The sequence below is a fragment of the Passer montanus genome, unplaced genomic scaffold (assembly GCF_014805655.1).
Source record: "Passer montanus isolate IOZ18808 unplaced genomic scaffold, ASM1480565v1 scaffold18, whole genome shotgun sequence".
Taxonomy (NCBI): Eukaryota; Metazoa; Chordata; class Aves; order Passeriformes; family Passeridae; genus Passer; species Passer montanus.
In genome coordinates this window covers 11311126-11332514 of record NW_024365381.1, presented here as the reverse complement: position 1 = coordinate 11332514, position 21389 = coordinate 11311126, and the positions used below count along the sequence as shown (strand labels likewise).

Genomic DNA, 21389 nt, shown 5'->3' with positions numbered 1-21389 from the left:
TTATTTAAATACATTTTACAGTTGAAATAGAAGTTGTAAGCCTGGAAATGGTGTTTGGTAAAATAACCTGAACTTACAAAGGTTATGTACTACGTAATTTCAATGGCCCTTTCAGATATATGAAAGAATTTATGAATATGTGTAACATAGAGGGGTTGGAATATTTGCCTTAGTGAAAGATGCTGTTGGTAGACTCTACACATTATTCATGTAATTAAATAACCACATCCATTCAGTGACAGACCAAGGTCTTAAAAGGTAAAATATCTGGGACAAAGACTTTTTATTGCTCACTTCTGTGTTTTGCAGTCACACATATAGCACAGTGGGACCTAATTCTTATTTACCATTCATTTGTGATCAGCCATAAGTTATAATATGAACTAGTCAGAAATGTCTTTCCTAATAAATGTTTGCAGGACACATTAATGGTAGTCTTTGCTTTCCCCAAGTCATATGGTCACTTGTTAATAGCAGGACATGATTCCACATATACCAATATGCCTTTTTTCTGCTGTAACTTAGCATATAGTTTTAGACATTAGTATTTTTTATGGGCTTTCCTGTCTTTGTTTTTGTTTGGCTGCTGTATTTTGGTTCACATGCTTAGCACGGGATCATGTATTTTTCCTCTTAGAAACAAATTGTGATAACTTACCTATACTCAGTTTAAGTGGGAAAGGTCATGTAATTGCTATTTAAAAAACTAAACAAAGCACACCAAAATCCAGCTATTCACACAGCTTTTTTTGTTTGTTACTTGCTTTTGTCTTTTCAGTCCTGGTCCTCCAGAGCATCTCATTACCAATGATGTCCTAGTGGTAAGGTTCACATGAGAATTTATCTTGGAGTGACATCTGCTTAATTTTGATCCTCTCCTCTTCCCCCCATTTTGTAGAAAGAACACAATCTACCATGATAGATAAGAGCATGGTGTGCATTTTAAAGTCAGAGATATGGGACAGTGTCCTCATGTTACAGCTCAACTGTTGCCCTCTCCATAAAAAAGCCAGCAGCTGTGAGTCCTTGAAGTCCTCAGCTATTACAGATGTCAATATGTTGCCCAGCTGTGGTTTGTTATTCTTGCAGAACCCCATATTTATTGGTGTTCAGAGTGAAAACTGATTGTGTTTCTCGTGACACAGCATGGCACTTGGCAGGAAAAACAAAGGTTATGAAAGGTCTGTAGAAGACAATAGTAGGTGTTCAGTGTGCTTATGACTGGAAGGGTATCTAATGTAACAGCTTTTTGGGAAATTAGATTTTTAATAAAGAGTTATTTCAGTTGTTGAAACATAGAGCCCTGTTTTGGTGTTAGTCAGCATGTGGTACATAACCTGTCTCCTCAGGCTGGCCCAGCAGCTAAGGAGTACCAAGGACTTCATGCCAACTCCTCCAAGCCTCTGCATAGTTCCCAGATGCTAGCTCTTGATATGCCTGAGGCAAAGTAACACATATTCTATTCTTTCCCCCTCATTTTCTGTGTGAGGCATGAGAGTTGCAATGACTGGCATGCATTGTTCCTGAAATGACTTGGAAAACTGTCCTGGCATGAGTTATTAAAGGTGAACTGGAGTGACTCAGGTGGAGGGTAGGGTGGAATAAATCCATGATTTCCCTACATCAGGGCCAATAAGATGCTTTGTGGGCTAATCACTGCCACAATACACAGAAACTCATCACCAGGTATTTTCCCTCACCCTTCCTAAATAATTATTAGATATATGTGTTTGGGCACCAGTGTGTTGTACAGAGTTTCCTGATTTTGGGATAATTTGAATTGGGTTAACAACTTCTGACAATGTACCACTGTATTGACACTCTGACGCAGTGCAACTTGGGCTACTGTCCTGGAGTAATGAGCTCTGAATTTTCTCTTGGATCACTCCCAGCATGAGACCAGTTCATTTGGCTCAGTATTATAGGTGGTGGTTGTCTGCATGATGTTTCATTATTTGCAGCAGATGTGTTATTTGCTTTCTTCACCCTTTTCCATTTCTGCCTTTTACAGTCCCGTGAGGTTTGCTGCTTGGAAGTGCATGTGGACATTAATGAAAGCAGGAAATACTTGAGAGGTATGGCAGTTTCTCTGTGAACTGAGGATGTGACCAAACCAGCCCTATTATAGTCATTCAGATCTAGATGGAGGCATTTTAGAGTACAGTGACAACTAAGAATGTTCTAAATTATATACAGGTAGTGATATATGATCTAAGTCATAAAATGCAGAGCATTGAAATGCCCTGAACTGCCCTGGACAGGTCTCTGTGTCTTTTCCTTGGAGCTATCAAGTTTGGGCACAGTAGACTTTGCTGGTGGAAGTAAGAGCAGATGCTGACTCTGGGAGCACTCCAAGCTATGGGGGTAAAGGCAGGAGTACCAGGTTATGTGCTGTAGGAGACTTGCTGGTGGGGTAGTTTACAGAGGAGCTACCACAGAAAATTACTCCACCAGAAGGTTTGCCAACTTCGCTAGCTCTTTTGCCTGAACAGCAGTATTATTCTTTAAACAAATCTGTTTTTACTAGAGGGTAAAAATCTCGTGCTTACGGTGCCTGCATCTCATGAGAGAACGCAGAAGACGACAGAGGACACCGACACTTTCTACTTCCACTGCGTGAAAGCTTGGGAGCCAGTTCTAAAAGTCAGGCTGCAGGTAACGGGCACCACAGTGCTGCTGTTCATACTGCTTGCTTAGTGCTGGTGTGACCAAAACAGCAAAGAACTGCACTGTTTCTGCTCTGTGAATACAAGCCATGCTTTTTGTTTTGTATAGAAAGTTTCTGATAAGGAAGATGACAACAGCAATTTAAGTGACACCTTAACGGTACCACTGAAGTTTCTCCCTGTTGGACATAAAGTGAAAGTAACCCTTCCCGTAAGACACGTAAGTGTTTCATAATTTTTGTCTGGAAAGAAGATTAGAATAACCCTCACTAGTTAACACATTAATATTAAAAAAACCCCCAACCAAACCCAAAACAGCAACCAAAAAGTATGCAGGCTGGTAGTGGTGGGACCTTTCAGGAGGGACTGAAAATCTGGATTCAAAACTTCTCTTTTCCTCTCCACTCATGTTCCTGCTCTCATCTTTTTGTTTACAGAATGTGCCACTACAGTTGTACCTCCAATTAAATGCTTGGTAAGAGGACTGGTTTGGTTTTTTTTTCTCTAAAGGTTTTATTGCTCTTCAAACTGTGAAATCTAGAGCAGAATATCCTTTATTTAGATATAAGGAATGCACCAGACTAGCGACAAAATGTAACACCATTTAAGCCATCATTAAAGAGTCACCACAGCAGTTGAAAGCTCAATGTCCTCGGGACAAAGAGTCCCACCAAGATGCAAAAAAATTGTGAGAGTTTCAAACAGTGAAGAACTTAGTCACTGAGTGTTCTTTGCATCAAAGAATCAAAGACTAACACTGGAGGCTTCTTCAAAAGGAGCACAGAAAGAAGGCAGAGGGAAAAGAGAATTTGAAAAAAATGAAACATCAGAGTCCATATATTTCCCAAACTACATGTTCTCTTAAGAAAACAGACTTGTGGCTCTGGTGACATCAAGAGAAAGAAGTATAAACTAGGGAAGACAAAATGTTGCATTGTAAAATAATGTGTCAGACAAGAAACAAACAGAAATTATTTGAATATGTTTTTCATTGTACACTTTCTGTATAAATCTGCAGTACAAATGCTCAGGAAAGACTTTGTTAGGTTTAAGTCATCCTCTGCTCAGAAATATACCAAGCAGAAATAGAAAAGGTTTGGCTTACAAAGCTGCTGAAAGTCAAAGAAGCCCTTCTTTGTTTTTCATATTTATTATCCTTACCTGACAGTAAATCTTACACTGAAACATAAAGAGACCATGTAGAAGCAAAGTTGATTTCTTTGCAAATGAAAGATATATTTCTGTAAAAATTGGAACAAAGAATCAGGATTTTTAATGAATTCCTTGGCTTGCAGTTGCTGAAAATAGATCCATATGCATTTTAAACACCAATCCTGTGCCTCTCAATTTATTTGTTGCAGCACAGAAAAGCTAGATGTGCGCTTAGGGTATGATCTGTGCCAAGGAGAGCAGGAGTTCCTGCATAAGAGGAAGAGAGTCGTTGCTGGTGCCCTGAAAAGGGTTCTTCATCTGGAAAGAGATCTACATGGACATGAGGTCTGTGCTTTGGAATCCAAGCATGGGGGGTGGGTCTATTGAGTTAGGATTGGCAAAACTCCCCTCGAAATTTCTAGTAATATTTGAATGTTGCTAGCAAACCCATTGATTTGAATGGCAGCAAAGCTGAGGCTCTCAGTGTGGCATAGCCCAGACTCATGTAAAATTTCAGCTCAAGTATTCATCCCTCCAATCTCTTCAATGGGCCAAAGAACAAGGATGTAATAGTACCACTCTTCAAACACAGTTTCCAACAGTATGGTGCATCAAGTCAGCAAGATATGAGACATTGTGTTAGATACAGGCTAGTAAGGCAACCCTAACCAATAGGAATACAAGAGTATTGGAAATTCACCTCACATAAATATGTATTAAATCAGTGTAACATCACTTCTTTAGGCTTACTTTTTTCTTCATTCTCAGAGCAGTTCTTACAAAAAGTAAACGTGTTTTGTGGTGAAGAAAGAACATTAGAACATTTTATAACAAGCTGAAGTATGTTTTGTTGCCAAGATCCAGAGTGACTTTTTAAGGGAAAACTTATTTTCTTGCTGGAATTATATTTGTTAAATGAATGCTGTCCAAAGAATCAGCAGCATTCAAAAATCTTCCTTAATCCATTTTAATTGCATTTGTTGCAATTTGTTGTTGTTTATAATAAAATAATATCATTCTCTATTCTTAATCATTGCAATTCCAATTATAGGAATGCAATGATTAAGAAAGCAGGAAGGCAGGTTAAAATGACTGTATATTCGAACTCATCCAAGCAGTGGGGTTCAGAGTCTCTGGAGGTTAATTTCAGTAAGGTACTGGTAAAGATTGGCTAAATGGTGATTTAATTCACTGCCTTCCAATGAATCCACTGAAAGAAATCCAAAGAAATTCTGAGAGCTGCAATTAGACTTTTCCAAGTAGCAAGGGAGTAACTTTCTGAGAATAATCCTTGTGTTTTGAACAGGTCCCAGTAATAGCTGTTATGGCAACAGGCGGAGGTCTCAGAGCAATGTCAGCTATGTTTGGACACCTCTTAGCCCTTCAGAAGCTAAATCTGTTGGACTGTGTCACCTATCTCACAGGGGCTTCTGGCTCAACATGGTGAGTATAGAAAATGCGATTGGATTTGCAATGGCTGTGACTACTTTTCCACACAGTGGGAGATGCATCTCTTTCAGACTTACATTGTTAACAAGTGAACATAATTCCCTCATGAAGCTCTTATTGTTGGCTCTCAATTATGGCTTCAGTTTGAAAAGTGAATCAGGCTCAGTGATTCTCTTTAATTGATTGAAGATGTAAGTGTATCAATTTTCCAAAATACTCTAAATAAATGGGTGATTTTCTAACATTTCTGCTCCTTAGGACCCTAGCAGACCTGTATGAGCATGCTGACTGGTCACAGAAGTCTCTGGAGGGGCCACTTAAAGCAGTTAAAGAGCAAGTGACAAAATGCAAACTCAACCTTATGTCTATAGACCATCTGAAGTATTATCACAAGGAACTTGCTGAAAGGGCAAAGGCAGGACATGTGCCATCTTTTACAACTCTGTGGTCACTTGTTCAGGAGATGTTCTTACATGAGCGGGTAGGTACAAGGTCCTGTCACACATTTGGGAAACACCACTTTTTTTAGAGCCTTACTCTTTGAGGGCATGATGTAATGTGTGTAACAAATCCAGAGAGACTGAGCCATCCCAATGTGGTTTGTAAACTGTGACAGAGAGGAACTTGTAGCCAGGATTTTTCAGAGTAGACAATCATTTGTACTTGCCTCTGTCCTAGGGTGCCCAGCAGCAAGCGACTTCAGTAGGCAAACTCCCAGAAAGATCTGAGGAATTCCTAGCCCCCACTCTCCCTGAAAAGTCAGAATTTTAAAGTCTGCTTCCAGTTTGACATTTAAAAGTTAGAGTTATCTCTCCTCATGTGAACATTAATCTCAGCTTTAGTAAAGATCTGTGGGATGCAGGCAATCAAGGCACTTGGATATTCTAATGAAGAAGTTATTAGGTACCCAAAAGGCAACCAGGAAGGAAAGTGCAGGAACATGAAGGAAAAGTGTCTTAAAAAAATATGACTTACAGATTTCTCTGTGCTGTAAAATATCTGTTATCAGTCTTTAAATCTTCACTTGGGTAGATTGTGCCAGTGTTATGCTCTTACAGAGGTTTACTGTGATTTTTTTGTCTCACTGATTAGCCAAGAAAGTACAAACTCACCGACCAGCGCAAGGCATTGGAGCATGGACAAAACCCACTGCCTTTCTATGCAGTCCTCAATGTGAAAGAGGAGAAGTTTGGTACTTTCAAATTTAGAGGTATGTGTTCTGGGAGTTTCTTCTCATTCTGGGTATGGATTAAAGAGGATTTGGAGGGAGGTGTGTGTATGTGGGAAAAAAAAGGGGAATACATCAGTTGCTTGCCCTCACTCAGTATTCATATTTTAATAAAATGTTTGTCTTTTTTGCAAACTGCTTGGTTAGAAAGAGCACATTTGCTGGATAACATCCTAAGCCATAAACAGGACATTAATTAAAAATAAGTGGTGAAGTCCTGTTTTTGCAACAGACACTGTGAGTGAGTGTGGGCAAATCATCTGATCTTTTCCTGCCATGCCTATAAAATGGCTTTGATGCTTCCTTAGTTTCTAGGGGTGCTGTGAAATGTAATTGTCACTTCCTAAATATGACACTGATGAGGTTTTGAAAATGGAGGGGAACATGGTTGCTGTGGTGGGTGTGGTATGACTTCCTTTGACTGGATGCAGGCCACATTCAACAAAAGGTGTTAAAAGCAGTAGATACTGGAAAGAAATGCAATTAGTCCTTATGTTTATTTAGGTTTATAACTACTGTTCTACTGTAATGCCTGTGCAGGACAGCTTGAGCCAGGAAACTGCACATCCATGCCACACTGTAATTTCTAGTGTGATGTTGATGTGTCTTCAGGCTGCTTTGTTATATCTTGTAGACTGGCAATTTTGGATTAATAGAGCTTTCATGCCAGTCACTCCTTGCAATTCACACCACTCTTGCATAAAGTACAGTTGATGCTTTTGATTTAGAGAGGCAAGTGCGATCCCAGAATCTTTATACAGAAATAAATATCTAAGCATTTGAACCTAATGTTAGAGCTTTTCTGAGTTGAAAAAGCTGGTTCCTTTTGGTTGCAAATAATATCTCCGTTTGTATGGAAGTAGACAGTGCAGCTTGCAGTACAAATATGCAGATAGTACAGAGCTGCTGAGACAAGAAAGATCCTTGGGAAGGTTTAGGGGTTTTGTTTTTATTGCAATAAACATGCCTCATGTAAATTCTTTGTAGAGTGGGCAGATTTCTCTCCTTATGAAGTGGCCATACCAAAATATGGAGTCTCCATTCCTTCAGAATATTTTGACAGTGAGTTCTTCATGGGAAGGAGAGTGAAGAAGCTGCCAGAATCTCGGATCTGCTACCTGGAAGGTGACAGAGCAGTGCTGTGTAGTTAATCACAGCATTGTAGAAAGCATGATATTTGCTAGCCACAGGCACAACACGCCTTGCCAGCACTTCTGCTTTAGGTCTTAAATCAATGGGCTTTTTACCCCTTTCATACACTTCTGAGCTTTGTATTTCTATCCTCCTGTGCTCCCTTTTCACCTGGGTAGATTTGGGAAGGTTGCAGCATGGTTCCTGTTCCATTGTCTAAACCAAACAAAATGGTGGAAGAGGCAAGGTGAGGAAATAATAAGTGTTCCTTCCCTGATCAGTCTCCTACTCTTCAACTTCATTAACAGTGAACAAACATTTCTAAACAAAGCATTACTGCGGTAGAATTGGAAGGAGCTGAGAATAAAATATGTCATCTAGAACAAGCCACAAAGGCAGGAGCTCCCTGAGCTTTGTGGCTTGAGGATGGTGTCACTAATCTTCTCTGCTCATAAGGAAGATCCCTGAGCTTTGTGGCTTGAGGATGGTGTCACTAATCTTCTCTGCTCATAAGGATGAAGGAAGACCTTTTGACTTCCAACTACTTTGACTGGCCACTTTGCCACCAAAGATGAAGAAAGGGAAAAAGCAGCTAGTCAGAGGAACCCATGTGTCCCAGGAAGATTTTAAATCCCTATAAATGTTTTAGTTTTGATACCAAAAACAAGGGTAGAGGATAAAATCCCCACATTTATCTCACTGTGGAGTCTGATAGAGATTCAATTTGTTCCTCGTGTAAGTACCTGGCATAGAGCTTAATGAGGAAGGATAGTTCTTTTCCAAAAGCAGACTCACAGATGGAGCCAATTCTATTTTGAACCTGGACCAGCTGCACTCCACAGAAACAAAACATGCCTGGAAGGAAGAAAATTAGTCTTAGATCAATTTAAATAATAAATCAGTTTAAAGAAGGCCTTTATGCTTACATGGCTTCACCATGCTTTCAAAGCCTACTAGATCAATTTAAATAATAAATCAGTTTAAAGAAGGCCTTTATGCTTCACCATGCTTTCAATGCCTACCTTCTCTCACAGGTGCACAGGAAACTTTCTACAACATCCTTTGGGTGACTGATACCTCTTATTTTGTTACTCTGGACTATGCAGTGAATGTTCTGTGTGTAGCTACCTCCTGAGAAAGAGCACTGAATTGCTTACACCACAATGTTTGAACTCTCTGAGAGCTGCTGCTTAAGTTGTGTCATAATGGGGTCAGGATGGGTGGGCTAATATGCAAGGATATTTGCAATAGTCAGTGGTTAACATGTGGCAGTGCAGTACTTTTCCCGTGTGTCATAATGGGGTCAGGATGGGTGGGCTAATAATGTGTAGCAAGGATATTTGCAATAGTCAGGGGTTAACATGTGGTAGTGCAGTACTTTTCCCATGTGGTTTGACTTGCAGGTCTTTGGACAAACATCTTTACTAGGAATTTGCTGGATGGCTTGTACTGGTCCTCAAATTCAAATGAATTCTGGGAACGGTGGTCCCAAGATATGGTAGATATAGGTAAGAGTTTCTAAAGTGTTGCCTCACTGTGGATCTTCCAGCATGATTTTAACCTGTATCAGAATGATTGCTATGTCCTTTTCTCTTCTCTCTTTTCCCCAGAGGCATGCTTCATGTTAGTACAAATGTTTTTAATTTAAAATTTCGATCTTCCAGCATGATTTTAACCTGTATCAGAATGATTGCTATGTCCTTTTCTCTTTTCTCTTCTCTCTTTTCCCCAGAGGTATGCTTCATGTTAGTACAAATGTTTTTCATTTAAAGTTTCCTCATGGTCTGCTAAATGACTCTGCTTGTTACTGCAAATAAGAAGCTTGGCTTTTACTTGTGGGCAAAAGTACAAAGCCAGTGTGTCATTTGAAAGAATAAAACACAAAAACTGTGCCTGCTTTAAAGAAAACTAAATATCTCTTTGGTAAATGACATGGGTCACGCACACGTTTTCCAGCAGCCTGCAAGAAACAGGGATGAGAGTGACCCACAGGAAGACAAGGGCAGCTAGCCAGCAGAGATGTCTGGCATGGCAGATTGCTGTTGTTTTTTTCTCTATTTCATGGTTTCTTCTCTATTTCAGAAAAACATTCTCCTGAGGAAGACATTACTGTTATCGAGCCTCCATCTTGTTTGTCAGGAAAGTTGTATGAAATGTTTCAGGACATTATGACCAAGCGTCCACTACTGGGAAAGTCACATAACTTCCTGAGAGGCTTAGAGTTTCATAAGGATTATATCCATCAGAAAAAATTTATTGAATGGAAAGGTAACTGCAACAAAGAGTTAGCTGCACTGTGCAGGTAACATCTCAGATTTTGTTTTTTAGACTTTGGAAAACTCATATTTGTTTCAGGGTTTGGAAATTGGCTGAGTTGGACCTATGTTCATAGTATCTGTTTCTTTAGGGTAACAGGTTAAAATTAGCTAGTAAATGGACTGCTCTTTCACTTCCAGAAGATACCTGTAATTTGGGTCAAGAAGTGCTTTTCTACAGGAAGTTTGTCACTCTGCGTAGGTATAGCAGTCAAAAGATTTAGGAAGGGCAGAATCTTTTGAGGTCAAGAAACAAAGGTATCACCAGAAGCATAAAATGGCAGGTTATTATGTGCATCAGATGAAGGAAAGGACTAGTTGCAAGCTTGTGGTTGCCCATATGTCTGGTGTTTCTGCCTGATGAATTATCCATCCAGAGACCTCTCTTTAACTCCTCAGAAACAGAAATACCAAAATCCAACTACAGAAAGTCAAAGTCATCTAGGTTTAGACTGTAAATGTTAAACAAAAAGATACATAGGCTTGATTTAAAACTTGAGGAGTAATTTTCTATGGCCTTTGCTCTGTAGGCAGACAGCAATGAGTTTTACCTCAAAATTTATGAATAATGTGGGAGGACCCCACACTATTGATGTTAATCTGACTTCAGCAAGAAAGCTCATGTTCTCTGCCTTCTCTGAGCCCTTCTCTTTGGCAAGCTGCATTTTTCTCTCCCATTTTAGGAAAGTTATCATGTGTTTTGTCCCACTCTGCCCTTGCTACACAGTTTGCTGACAATGGTGAGAGATGGTGGTGCTTTTCTGTGGATTAAGGCAGAGCCCACAGTGTGCTGTCTGCTTTTAAAATGTTCAGTAAGCAAAATGTCTGTGTCCTAAATGGGCCTGCACTAAGAAAACAAATGAAAGAAGGAGAAAAAACAAGTAGCATAAGAAGGGTGGGTGAGAGAAGGAGCAAGCAAGTAGCTTCAGAAAGTGGATGGAGGATGAAATTGTCAGTCAGTAAATGTTAAAAAACATAACTGCCCTTATATTTGCTGACAGTTTTGTAAAGACAAATGGATAGAAGCAGATTTCAAGGAGTATTTTGAGGAAGTGAGCATAGGAACACTAATGACTATCTCAGGGTAGATATTCTACAAATAAAGTAAAATATGTGGAAAGCATGAAATCCAGAGTGGGAAAAGGGAAACTGAAAGTCTGGAGTAAGAAAAATTATCAGGTTTTCCATCTTCTTTTTGCTGCCTGTGTAAGATCAAGCTAAACCCAGGTATGGATCCATTTCTAGGAGTAAGAGGAGATGCCAGCTCTGTGAGCAGAAATTCATCTTGTGACAGATGAAGTCTTGAGAATAGAGCTCTGTTTTAAAGGCTTCCCTGCGGCTCAGGTTATCTGACATATTAAAACAAGAATTTCCATGCCTAATTTTCCTGATGAGAAATTGAACTAATAGTCTGGAATTAGCATAATGCCTTTACAGTAGCATTCAGGCTTCCAAGGATATTTCTGAGACAGGATTTTTTAAAAATCTCTATTTGGATGTGACATGAAAGAGGGGGTTCTCACAAGACAAGTGTCTACTTGTAGTTCACATACACAATCATGAATAAATGCTGCAAAGTTCCGTCTCTGTGATAAGAAAACAAAGGTAATGGAATTTAATCTAAAAATGGTAACCAGGCCAAATAAAACTAAAAAGTACGCTCTGTTTCTTCTGGAAGGGACTGCAAGCAAATGTCTCTTATTACAGTTGAATCTGTGAATTCTCAGCAGCTTGAATGGTAAAATAAGCACATTTTGTAAAGACTTGACAGGGAGGGAATGGAAAAATTATGAATTATTACTTCAAGCTGGTGTGAAACATTCCAGGCTGTGGAACAAGCTAGATTTACTCTGCATGGTTTAAATCAACACTACAGAATGAGGCCAAGGAAGCAGAGCAATTGAATGAATTGAAATGCTGAAATTTAGCAACAGTATTTCTGTGATCAACAGTTGCTTACAATGTCTAAACACAATTATTTAAGGCTCAAGTATTCTGCTCTGGGCTTTGCTGCTTCATTTTTTGAACTTGAGGAACACTTTCAAACCACTATTTTGATATTTAAAACCATGGCAAAATGCTCCCTGTTCCATGGGACTGAAAGTGTACTAGAGGAGCAGTAAAGGACTTGCTGTCTACGGGGTAAGGCTGGTGAGGTTGCTAGCAGAGAAGTGAGAGTCTAGCTATTAGAAACTGGCTTTAGATTTCAACTTACTAGTTGGTGTAATCCCCTTTTGGCATTAATGTGAGGTTTAATTAATTCAAGCAGTATTTTAAGCTGTTGGTAGGTGATGTTGTATGCATGATGTGGTATTGTTCTTACAGCATAGCTAAAATAGTTTATATGACATCACTGAAAGCAAGTTGAAGTCACACTTTTCAACCCGAGAGAGGGGTTGAAAGCAAACCCTGAGAAGGCAAAAGCAAAAAAAAGAGCAATGCAAAAGTGCAATGATGTATTGCATTTGTTAGTTATGTTGCTACACTGTGAAATTGTTTTTGTTGTTTGCATTTTTCCCAGTTCTTAGGGGGAAAAAAAAAATCTGTTGAAGTGTGTATTCTGTGAAAAATGACTCCCCAAAGCAGCTGTGAGGTCAGTGGAGTCTGTGTCTCCCTGTCCTCTGTCTGGCTGCCCCACAGCCTGCCTTTGTGGGTGTGCCTGGGAGAGTGTGGAAACAGGCCAGGTGTGTCCAGATGTGCAGTCTGAAGGGCACGCTCCTGAGGCCGTGTTTGTGGGCTCACCCTGTGGAGGGAGGTGACCCCAGTCTGGAGGGTAACCAAGGAGCTGCCCTTAGCATGTAGCACAGACAGAATTACTCACTCTTTCCTAAAAATGCACCACTAACTATATTAAAATGTTTTTCAGACACTGTACTGGATGGTTTCCCTAACAATCTGACACCGCTGCAGAAATATCTTTGTCTGATAGATGTTGGCTATTTCATCAACACCAGTGGTGCAGCACTTTTCAAGCCAGAGAGGAATGTAGATGTCATTATATCCCTTGATTATGGTTTGGGACATGTGTTCAAGGTGAGAAGATTAAGCTGCTCTGCTCTTTGCTGAGTAAAACGCTTCTTGTCTTATTAAAACTTGTAAGTAAGTGTCTGTCTAAATCTTAATCATATATCACCATGCCTTGAAGGAGGAAAGAAACTTCCTTCAAGAACTATAGAAACTGTTAGGCTCTTTTTTCTCTAGGGGATTACAATTATCATATATCACCATGCCTTGAAGGAGGAAAGAAACTTCCTTCAAGAACAGAACTATAGAAACTGTTGGGCTCTTTTTTCTCTAGGGGATTACAATATATACTTCCTTGAATCCTCAGGGAATTGCAGTAACGATTGTTTGCTGGAGACATGCCTGTGACCTCTTCTGGTCTGTCGTGATGAATTCTGGGTGTGACTTTGGGTCATTCACTTGGGCTTGTAAAAAACATGACAGGGTGATAAGTGTCATTGTCTGACTTACACTGAGTGGTGGTCGAAGGTAAGGTTGTACTGTGGTTACTTTAGACTACACATTCATAGTGTTTTTACTGCACTGCACATTTCATGGTGTTCCTAGGGAATGAGTTAAGATGCCATTGGATTCCAGGATACCTGAGTAAACCTGATTCTTTTTTAGAGCTTTAACTCCATGGCATTCTGTGTCCACAGCAATTAGAGATGACATACAAATATTGCAAGATACAAAATATCCCATTCCCCAAAGTGGAGCTGAGTCCAGAAGAAGAGAAGAACCCAAAGGAATGTTATATATTTGCGGATGCAGAGGACCCCAGAGCACCTATAGTAATCCATTTTCCCTTGGTGAATGACACCTTTAAGGAATTCAAGGAGCCAGGTAAATGCAGTCAACAGAACTGTGCACTGTGCTCTACCCCTGGTATGTGTTACGTGTCCACTGATGGCAGAAAATGGACACATTCCACTAGGCAGAAGAGCAGCCTCCATACTGCTGCTGGCTGTTCTCCACTTGAGAGGACACAGTCCTGTTGCCACGTCGTGCCAAGAGAGATGTGCAGAGTGCTGGAATTTTTCTGGCATTGGGATGAGGGAGAGTAAAGAAAGGCCCAGAGAGCTGTGGGAACAGGGAGATAAGGACCTCCTGAAGGACCTGCTGGTGGGCTGGAAAGCAGCAGCAGGAGCTGGCCCTTGGGCCATCCAGCCCCAGAGCTGGCCCTGCACCCCTGTCTTCCCCAGGCTGCCTGTGGTGGAGAGGGAGGTGCCTGGGGTGAGCTCCTTCCAGCTTTACCCAAAGTTCTGTTGGGGCCCATAGTGTGACCAGAGCAAAATGGAAGTCCCTGAGGGAGCATTTGGGAAGGGTAGGAATAGCAGCAAAAAGTAAAGGTACTTTTCTGCTCTGATATTCAGTGATGCTCAGTGAATATGTACAGTAAGAGCTAAATCAAGAAAATCACATTTAGAAACTCAGTGGATGAAAAGAGGAGATACTCTGTAGAGGGAGCTAGGCTTGTTCCGTGGAGACTGGAAATGGTCCAAATGGCAATGTGGGGTGAGATCCAGCCATTGAGCAGTGGGTGGCAGGTAAAGCAGGTGAAGATTTTGGAATCTCTCTGAATGAAAAATAGACGAGATGCTGCAGAGCAGAGCAGCTGTTGCCAGTTCTCTGTGCTCCAGGCCCAAACTGGTGAGCTCTGATACTCACCTGTGTGTCTCAGCAGTCGCTGATTCATCCATCAAGCTGACAACCAACAACTGATGTGGGTGGTTGGAGGAGGGGGTCCTTGGCAACCTGCTCTCATGGAGTTCAAGTTTAACAGTGGAGCTTTTTGTTTCTAGGGGGATGAGAGACATCTTGTGGAATGTGACTAGTTATTTTTCTTGTTTTTAACTATTTAAATTCTAAAAGGACTCAGCCTGTGAAATGCCCATTTGCAGTGCAGCAGTTACAGTCTGCTTTGGTGTGCTTGAGGCATATGCAGCTTTATCTGGATGTGGACAGCACAGATAACACATCTGTCTGAGTATTGTGAGGCTCAGTGAAGCAACATTGGACATTTTTAATTCAGCCACTTCTAGCAGTAGTCTGTGCCTAGCACCCTGAGATCATGCTGTTTAGAAACCACTAGGTTAGACTAACACCTGCTGTGTCTCAAGCACAATTCTTGTGTCTTTCATGAGGTTCTGGTTGAAATCATAAGGAATATATCAGCAATCTGTTTGTAGCCCTGCTGATAGTCATCTCACATTACATTAGTGTTTTGGTTCAGACCATCTGCCTATCTCTGCAAGGAGATAGGCAAAAAAAGCAAAGAAATGAAGCAAAAAGTTTTGTAGAAACGTAAATACAAGACTGCCGAAGTCCTTGGTGCAGATAATTATGGAGTCCTTCTAAGCAAAAGCATTGATGTAACAGGGAGTATAGACGTTGCCAGTTCCAAGAGGCATAACCTGAGGCCAGACTGGAGTTTGCTGAGAGTCTGATGTCGGATGCTCTGGTCCCTCTGCACTCTGCAACAGGCAGTCCTGTGTGGTTGGCACCACAAGGTCTCCTTGTATGTACTAGGCTGTCCACCCACTCTAGCTGGCAGACATGCACTTGTCATCACTAATCCAGGGGCAGTCATGGATTTTGAAAAGTGTTCTAGGTGTGTGTCTTTGTCTGAGAATCAGACTTACAGGGTTTGGGAATGGATGTGGACCCATGGGTGTGCTGCCTAGGAATGATGTCTGCAGGGGCAGGACAAGGAGGAAAGTAAGAATTTGAGCCAGCTGTGCTGAGGGATTTCCAGGTCTGAGCTTTAGCAGGAAGGGAAGGAGGAGTAACTGGGAAAAGAGACCAGAAATGGCTCTTTTAAGCCATGGAGTGGGTTTGCAGTATTTCCTGGGGGCTGTTTTTAACAGTGGGTCCTGCCAAGTAGATCAGTCCCTTCAACAGTGTACTCCAGAATCATGTCACTGTGGTGGCTTTTGTCTTTCTCTGCAGGGGTGAAGCGTGCTCACTCAGAGATGGAAGAAGGCAAAGTAAATCTGGAGAACAGCTGCTCACCATACTACCTCATTAGGCTAATTTACTCCTCTGAAAATTTTGATAAACTTGTGAACCTGAGCAGATACAACATCCTCAATAACAAGGACCTGCTCCTCCAGGCGATCAGGAGTGCCGTGGAACGAAAGAAAAGCAGAAGGACTGGGAATTTCTCCAGCTACTCTGGATACCCCTAAGCTGGGTTTTTGCACTGTTCCCCACTGAAGGCTATGGCAGCACATTGCAACACATCACAGTCACGTTACAACATATCACAGTGTTCACCATTTGCAGAAAACTGACAAAACCTGTACATTTCTCACCTTGCCGTGTTCAGACTCCCAGCTTTCAGAAGGGTTTATTTTATCTCCTTCCCCCACATTTTCAGACCACAAGGGTCTCACAATGTGGTCTTACTTGTTAAGAAATTAGGGTCCTGGTAGGCAGAGACCTCCCAGGATCTCTTTGATGTTACAGTATATGGTGGTGGTGAGAGTTCTTTGTATGAGCCTGTTCCTTCAACCCTGAGCCCATTGTTGATGTCCTTTCAATACTTGATTACAGATCAAGTCCTGGCCATTTGCATTCAGTGATGTCCAGATTTTCAGATAGGCTGAGCAACTAGAATTTGCACTGAAATAGTGGGCTCAGCTATGAAGTCAGGCATATATATGTGAAAAGCAGCCAAACTGCAGTGTGGACAATTGCACTCTGTCTGGCCTATTCCCCTTGCTGATTTAGAAGTTACTCTTTTTTCCATTCCCCTGCAAGACTTTGGCACAGAAATGCTGCTCCAGACTGTCACCAAGGGGGCGCTTACATTTCAAAAGAGAGGGCAGTAGCAGCAGTGAGTGAGCACAGCTCCTTTGAGCATTGGCTGCAGGAAAAGTTCTGCATAAAGCACATGTGATTTTAGTGATTTACATCAGCAGTGCCTTTATGGATTAAAATGTCAAGAGCCTGAAACAAGTTTTTCATAGCAAAAGCTTGAGAGGAATAATTAGAATACACTCAAATACATTTAATTTAGTGATCATGACTGGGATGTAAGCTGGTTCTCCTTACAGACGTAAACTGAATGCAGGACAACATAACTCATCAACAGAGTGCAGAGCCATTGTATTTTCACACACAGAAGATTTTTCCCTTTATAGTTTTACCTCTAACATCACAGGCAAAGTATTTTTAATAGGTGCTACATAAAATAGAGCACAAATTTAAAAAATAGGACACACATGTTCCTCCTTGCTGGTGGAAAATATTTGGAAAATGACACCTGGTTTTCATTTGCTTTGGAATGCAGTGGGAGACTTTGCCTTGAGCTAGAAGCTTGGAACATCTTTATAGCCCTCCACTAGTTTAAAAAGATCATAGGGAGGGATGCTAAGCAATATAAAACAGAGCTTCACAGAAGTTGGAGAAGTTTGCAGACTTCCTCACGCTGAAGGATTTGGCTCTGCTTCTGGATTATTTTTTCCAAATACAGCATATTCATCAGGACTTCCAAGGAAAATCTTACATATTTCTTCTGTATTGGAAATTTACTTGAGGTCTAGAATTAGTTGTACTTGAAATCAAAAATCGGACAAAGAACGAGAAAGAGGAGTCTGTCTTTTTGGTATACACAGGCAATATTGAAGCTCAAAGAGAGAGCATTTACAGAAGACTTGATTGCCTGAAGCCTGCATCTACTAAATGCTGCTTCTGCTGCAATGGCAGAGGCTGAGGCTCAGCAATGTTTCTTGTACAATGTTTACTTGCTGAACACCATCCAGAACTGAGGAGCCTTAACAGCTGGAATGCAACTGTACCTCGGGATTCAGATCGTGAGAAGTTAAGAACTAATCAGATACTGGCTGCAAGACAAAACATAAAGAGCCATTTTGAGTTGGGAGTTGATCCAGCTGGATCTGTTACCTTTGCACAGGAGAGCAGCATGTCCTGGCACAGCACTGTGTGGCACATACAAGCCCACATGGCTCTGTGCACACACGTGCAAGGGGTGTGCAGCATTTCTGTGCTCCTCTGGCTGGTCCTAGAAAGCTCTGCTGCTGCAAAAAGGTGTTGCTGTTGTGTCCATGGCTACAGAGAACAATGTGTAACCCTTGTGAACCCTGGCAGCATGTACCCAGCAGCAAGGCAGCTCAACCACACTGAGAAAATTTGGTCTTTCAAAATGCTCCACAACTAATAATTGGAGCATGTTTGGTGCATTCATAATGCTGCTAATACAAACAGAAAGGCCCAGTAAAATGTGAAGGAGCCACAAAACCACAAGGTTTTCAGGTAACCCCCAGTTGGTGGGGAATTTCTGTTCTGAGGGACTGTTAAATCCTGTTGCAAAGGGAGGGTGGGAGAGAGGGAGCTGTGGGTGTGGAAGGTGGTGTGTCCAGAGGTTTTGCCAACACTGAAAATCAGGTTGGGAACTGCTGTCTAATCTTGCAGCCAAAGACACAGATAAGCATGTGCCCCTTCATTTCCTTGGTGCCCCATGTGGTACCACTGTAGCCTTAAGTTATAATAGCTTTTTCAAATATATTTTTGCATTTCAGAGCCTGAAATTATGTGAGGGCTGTATCACTGCCCACCAGAGTGCCTTTTTGTTTCACTTTGGTTGCCTTTTCATTTTTGTGACACGATGTGGACGTGGCATATGGGAGCACAGTTTAGTGGTGGACATGGCAGTGCTGAGTTAACAGCTGGATTGGATGGTCCAACCTAAATGATTCTGTGATTCTGTGACATTGAAGGAGTGTGTTGCTGGCTTGATGGTGTAGTAGGAGGATCTGGAAGGCATTTGTGAGGACAGAGGCTGCTGGAGAGCTCTGCAGGCTGGAGGAACCTACACCTTGCACAGTCTTGTCTGGGCAGGCTGTGGGAAGTGGTGGCTGGCAAAGGCTGTCCCTCAAAGCACTCCTGAGCTCAGGTTCTGAGCATGCTGATTTGCACTGCCCCCAAACCACAGAAATACAAGGTGTAATTTCATAAGGCTGATCAGGACTGGTCCTTGTTCCCTGTAGGGTAAACATGGAGTCTGAGAGCCTCTGAAATTTTGTGTGGTTGTTCCTCAGAGGCTATGGTTTTGTTTTTTTTCCTCGGCCCCATTCTTGCCTGGCCTAGTACCACACGTTGTGCTGTGACTGAACAGAGTGCATGCAAAGCAAAGCAGGCACTTCAGGAGAAAGCTGCCTCTCTCTGCATCTCACCAAAAAAAAGGCACGTGCCATACTTATAAACCAGGCCTTGCTGGTCTGGTGTTGCTTAACCACTGAAGATGGATGCATGCCTGCCAAAAACCTTATCTGAAATGCACCACAGATCACTGCTCTCTGATGAACGTTTTGCTGGAAAACCCCCAAAAATACAGAGCTTGCTACCTGCTGCCAAACACAAAAGAAATGAGACTGTTCTTATAACTATTACTTGCTCTTCATAGAATTGCTTGCTTGTGTCTTTTAACTGTTTAATAATATATTAATTAAAAATAAAATATTGCAAAAGAGCACCAGACCCATGAAAGTCTTTATGCACTTAAACACAAGTTTTTTTCCAGGTGTATAAGCTCTAGTTTTGCTAAATGCTTGCTGAGAACTTCACAGGGCTTTCACTGGTTTCAAGATTGAATGGAAGAAATCTGGGAGAAGATCTTCTGGCTTACAAAGGTATGGAGAACCCAAAGGTATGGAACAAAATCTACCTCCTGGGGTAAAACCCTCTTCAGTGGGGCAAGGAGACAGCTGTACTGAGCCACAACTAAGGCACATCTTTGTTAAATTAAATGGTAAGTTTAAAATACTGAAGCTGTCTTGGTTCTTGGTGTTTTGTTTTCTTTTTTTTTTATCAGTTAAAAATGGTTGACAGTAATGAAGTGCATCAGTTTCCCATTACTTTGATGTGGTGGATTTTTGTGTTTCGTGACAGGCAGCAGATCCATCTGGGGTAAACAGAGGAGAGCGATGGACTAGCCAAAAAAAATGAAATTATTAGTTCACCTATTGGATGCCTGTGACTGATCTGAATCAGACTGAGCACAAATTTAAACTCTGGATGTTGCATGTGCCCATAAAGTATTTATATAAACTCAGTGTAAAGTGCTCCCCTCCCCTACCACTGGAGAAGTAGTCAGTGCAGAGGAGAGGATTGCAGAGAGCAAGAGTGATGCTTCAGTCTGTATAAAAAGGGATGATGGCTGAAGTCCTTGTGAGAGGAGTTAAGGAATTGAAGTTTTAGCTTACACCTGTCAGGGAAGAGCTGCCAGCCCTACACTGTCCTGGGGGAATAAAAATGCCATTTCTCTCCATCTTCATGCTAGGTAACTTTTCTTTGGCTCAGAAACAGAGAAAGGTAAGGGGAAAATATAGATATTCTTCCTTATGATTACACCATACCTTAGCATGTGAAGCTTGCTATCTGGGGACTAGAATTCCTTCTTGCTATCCCACTTTTCTTCTCCTTTTACACTGAACACTGATTGTTCATGCCTTATTTAAGTTTCCATTAAAAATGAGTAACACTGCAGGACATTTTTTCCTGGTAGCTTCATCCAGAAAGAATTGGCAAATAGAGAATGGTTGGTTAATGTGTTGTAAAAAAGATTGTGGAGACCACAAAGTGCTGTAGGAAGCATATAACATTATCTTTGGCTGCACAGACCACCCAAGCCTCGTAAATCTATTCTGTTGGTATCTGCAAATCTACTTGCACATAGCTGTGGTTAACTCACAGAGATACCTCCTGCTCTGCTCGCTGCTCCCCATTCCTGTCTCACAGAATCATTTCATGTCAGCAGTCTGGCTTAAAGGTCCCCCTGCCCTTTGCTTTAGTACCTTGGAGTAGATAACTTTGGGTAATAATGGCAAATTACAAAGTCGCTGTACACACAAAGGTATACCAGATGCAATCCTGTTTAATTATATTTAAAGATTTTATGAGATTAAATACATAATTTTAAAAGTTCAGAGGGAAATTATTAATTTAAAACATATTAGTACATTTCAAGAGGGCTGAGTTAAGTTATAATTGTCTGGAATTCATTGAGGCAAATGTCATTTTTCTCTTCCTGCTTTTAGTAGAGAGGGAAGCAGTTTTGTTTTATTTCCACTTTGTTCTAGGCTTAGCGTAGTGATTGTGGCTTGTGTCACTGTAGGTCCATCTTCCTTAAAACCTCTGGAAAATTCTGCTGACTCTCTCTCTGGTTTGATTTTGAAGGAAGGTGTTCTCCTACAAACAAATTGCATCATCAGAAAATCAGGTGTAATCTAGAAGAGTTTAAGTCTCTCTGTATATGTAAGGACTCATTAAGTGCCTAGCTAAGCAGCAAAAGTCTGCCCAGCTCTGGGACTAGGATTTCACATCACAGCCTGTAAGGTTTGTACAGACTCCAAATGCAAGAAAAATTAAACAGGCTAGGTTTCTGAATTTGGCTGTAGCTGTCTTTTCCTTGACTGTGTC

General features: G+C 41.3%; 2 protein-coding genes across 4 annotated transcripts in view; one reads left to right on the top strand and one right to left on the bottom strand.

Moving 5' to 3' along the window:
* The window catches only part of LOC120500252 (cytosolic phospholipase A2 beta-like), a 53325-nt gene extending 33884 nt beyond the window's left edge, over positions 1–19441 (top strand). For all 3 annotated transcript variants that reach the window (XM_039704849.1, XM_039704851.1, XM_039704850.1), the window contains 15 exons: positions 779–821; positions 2012–2075; positions 2528–2655; positions 2776–2886; positions 3104–3141; positions 4028–4163; positions 5125–5261; positions 5526–5748; positions 6360–6477; positions 7483–7620; positions 9030–9134; positions 9709–9894; positions 12808–12974; positions 13604–13790; positions 15897–19441. In XM_039704849.1, coding sequence (XP_039560783.1) covers positions 779–821; positions 2012–2075; positions 2528–2655; positions 2776–2886; positions 3104–3141; positions 4028–4163; positions 5125–5261; positions 5526–5748; positions 6360–6477; positions 7483–7620; positions 9030–9134; positions 9709–9894; positions 12808–12974; positions 13604–13790; positions 15897–16135 — 2020 coding nt within the window. In that variant the 3' untranslated portion in view covers positions 16136–19441. The remainder of the gene's footprint in view (positions 1–778; positions 822–2011; positions 2076–2527; positions 2656–2775; positions 2887–3103; positions 3142–4027; positions 4164–5124; positions 5262–5525; positions 5749–6359; positions 6478–7482; positions 7621–9029; positions 9135–9708; positions 9895–12807; positions 12975–13603; positions 13791–15896) is intronic.
* A 1398-nt stretch (positions 19442–20839) lies between these two features.
* Positions 20840–21389, bottom strand: part of SPTBN5 (spectrin beta, non-erythrocytic 5) — a 91332-nt gene continuing 90782 nt past the window's right edge. The window contains exon 67 of the mRNA XM_039704931.1: positions 20840–21158. Within this exon, the coding sequence (XP_039560865.1) occupies positions 20984–21158 (175 nt within the window). The 3' untranslated portion in view covers positions 20840–20983. The remainder of the gene's footprint in view (positions 21159–21389) is intronic.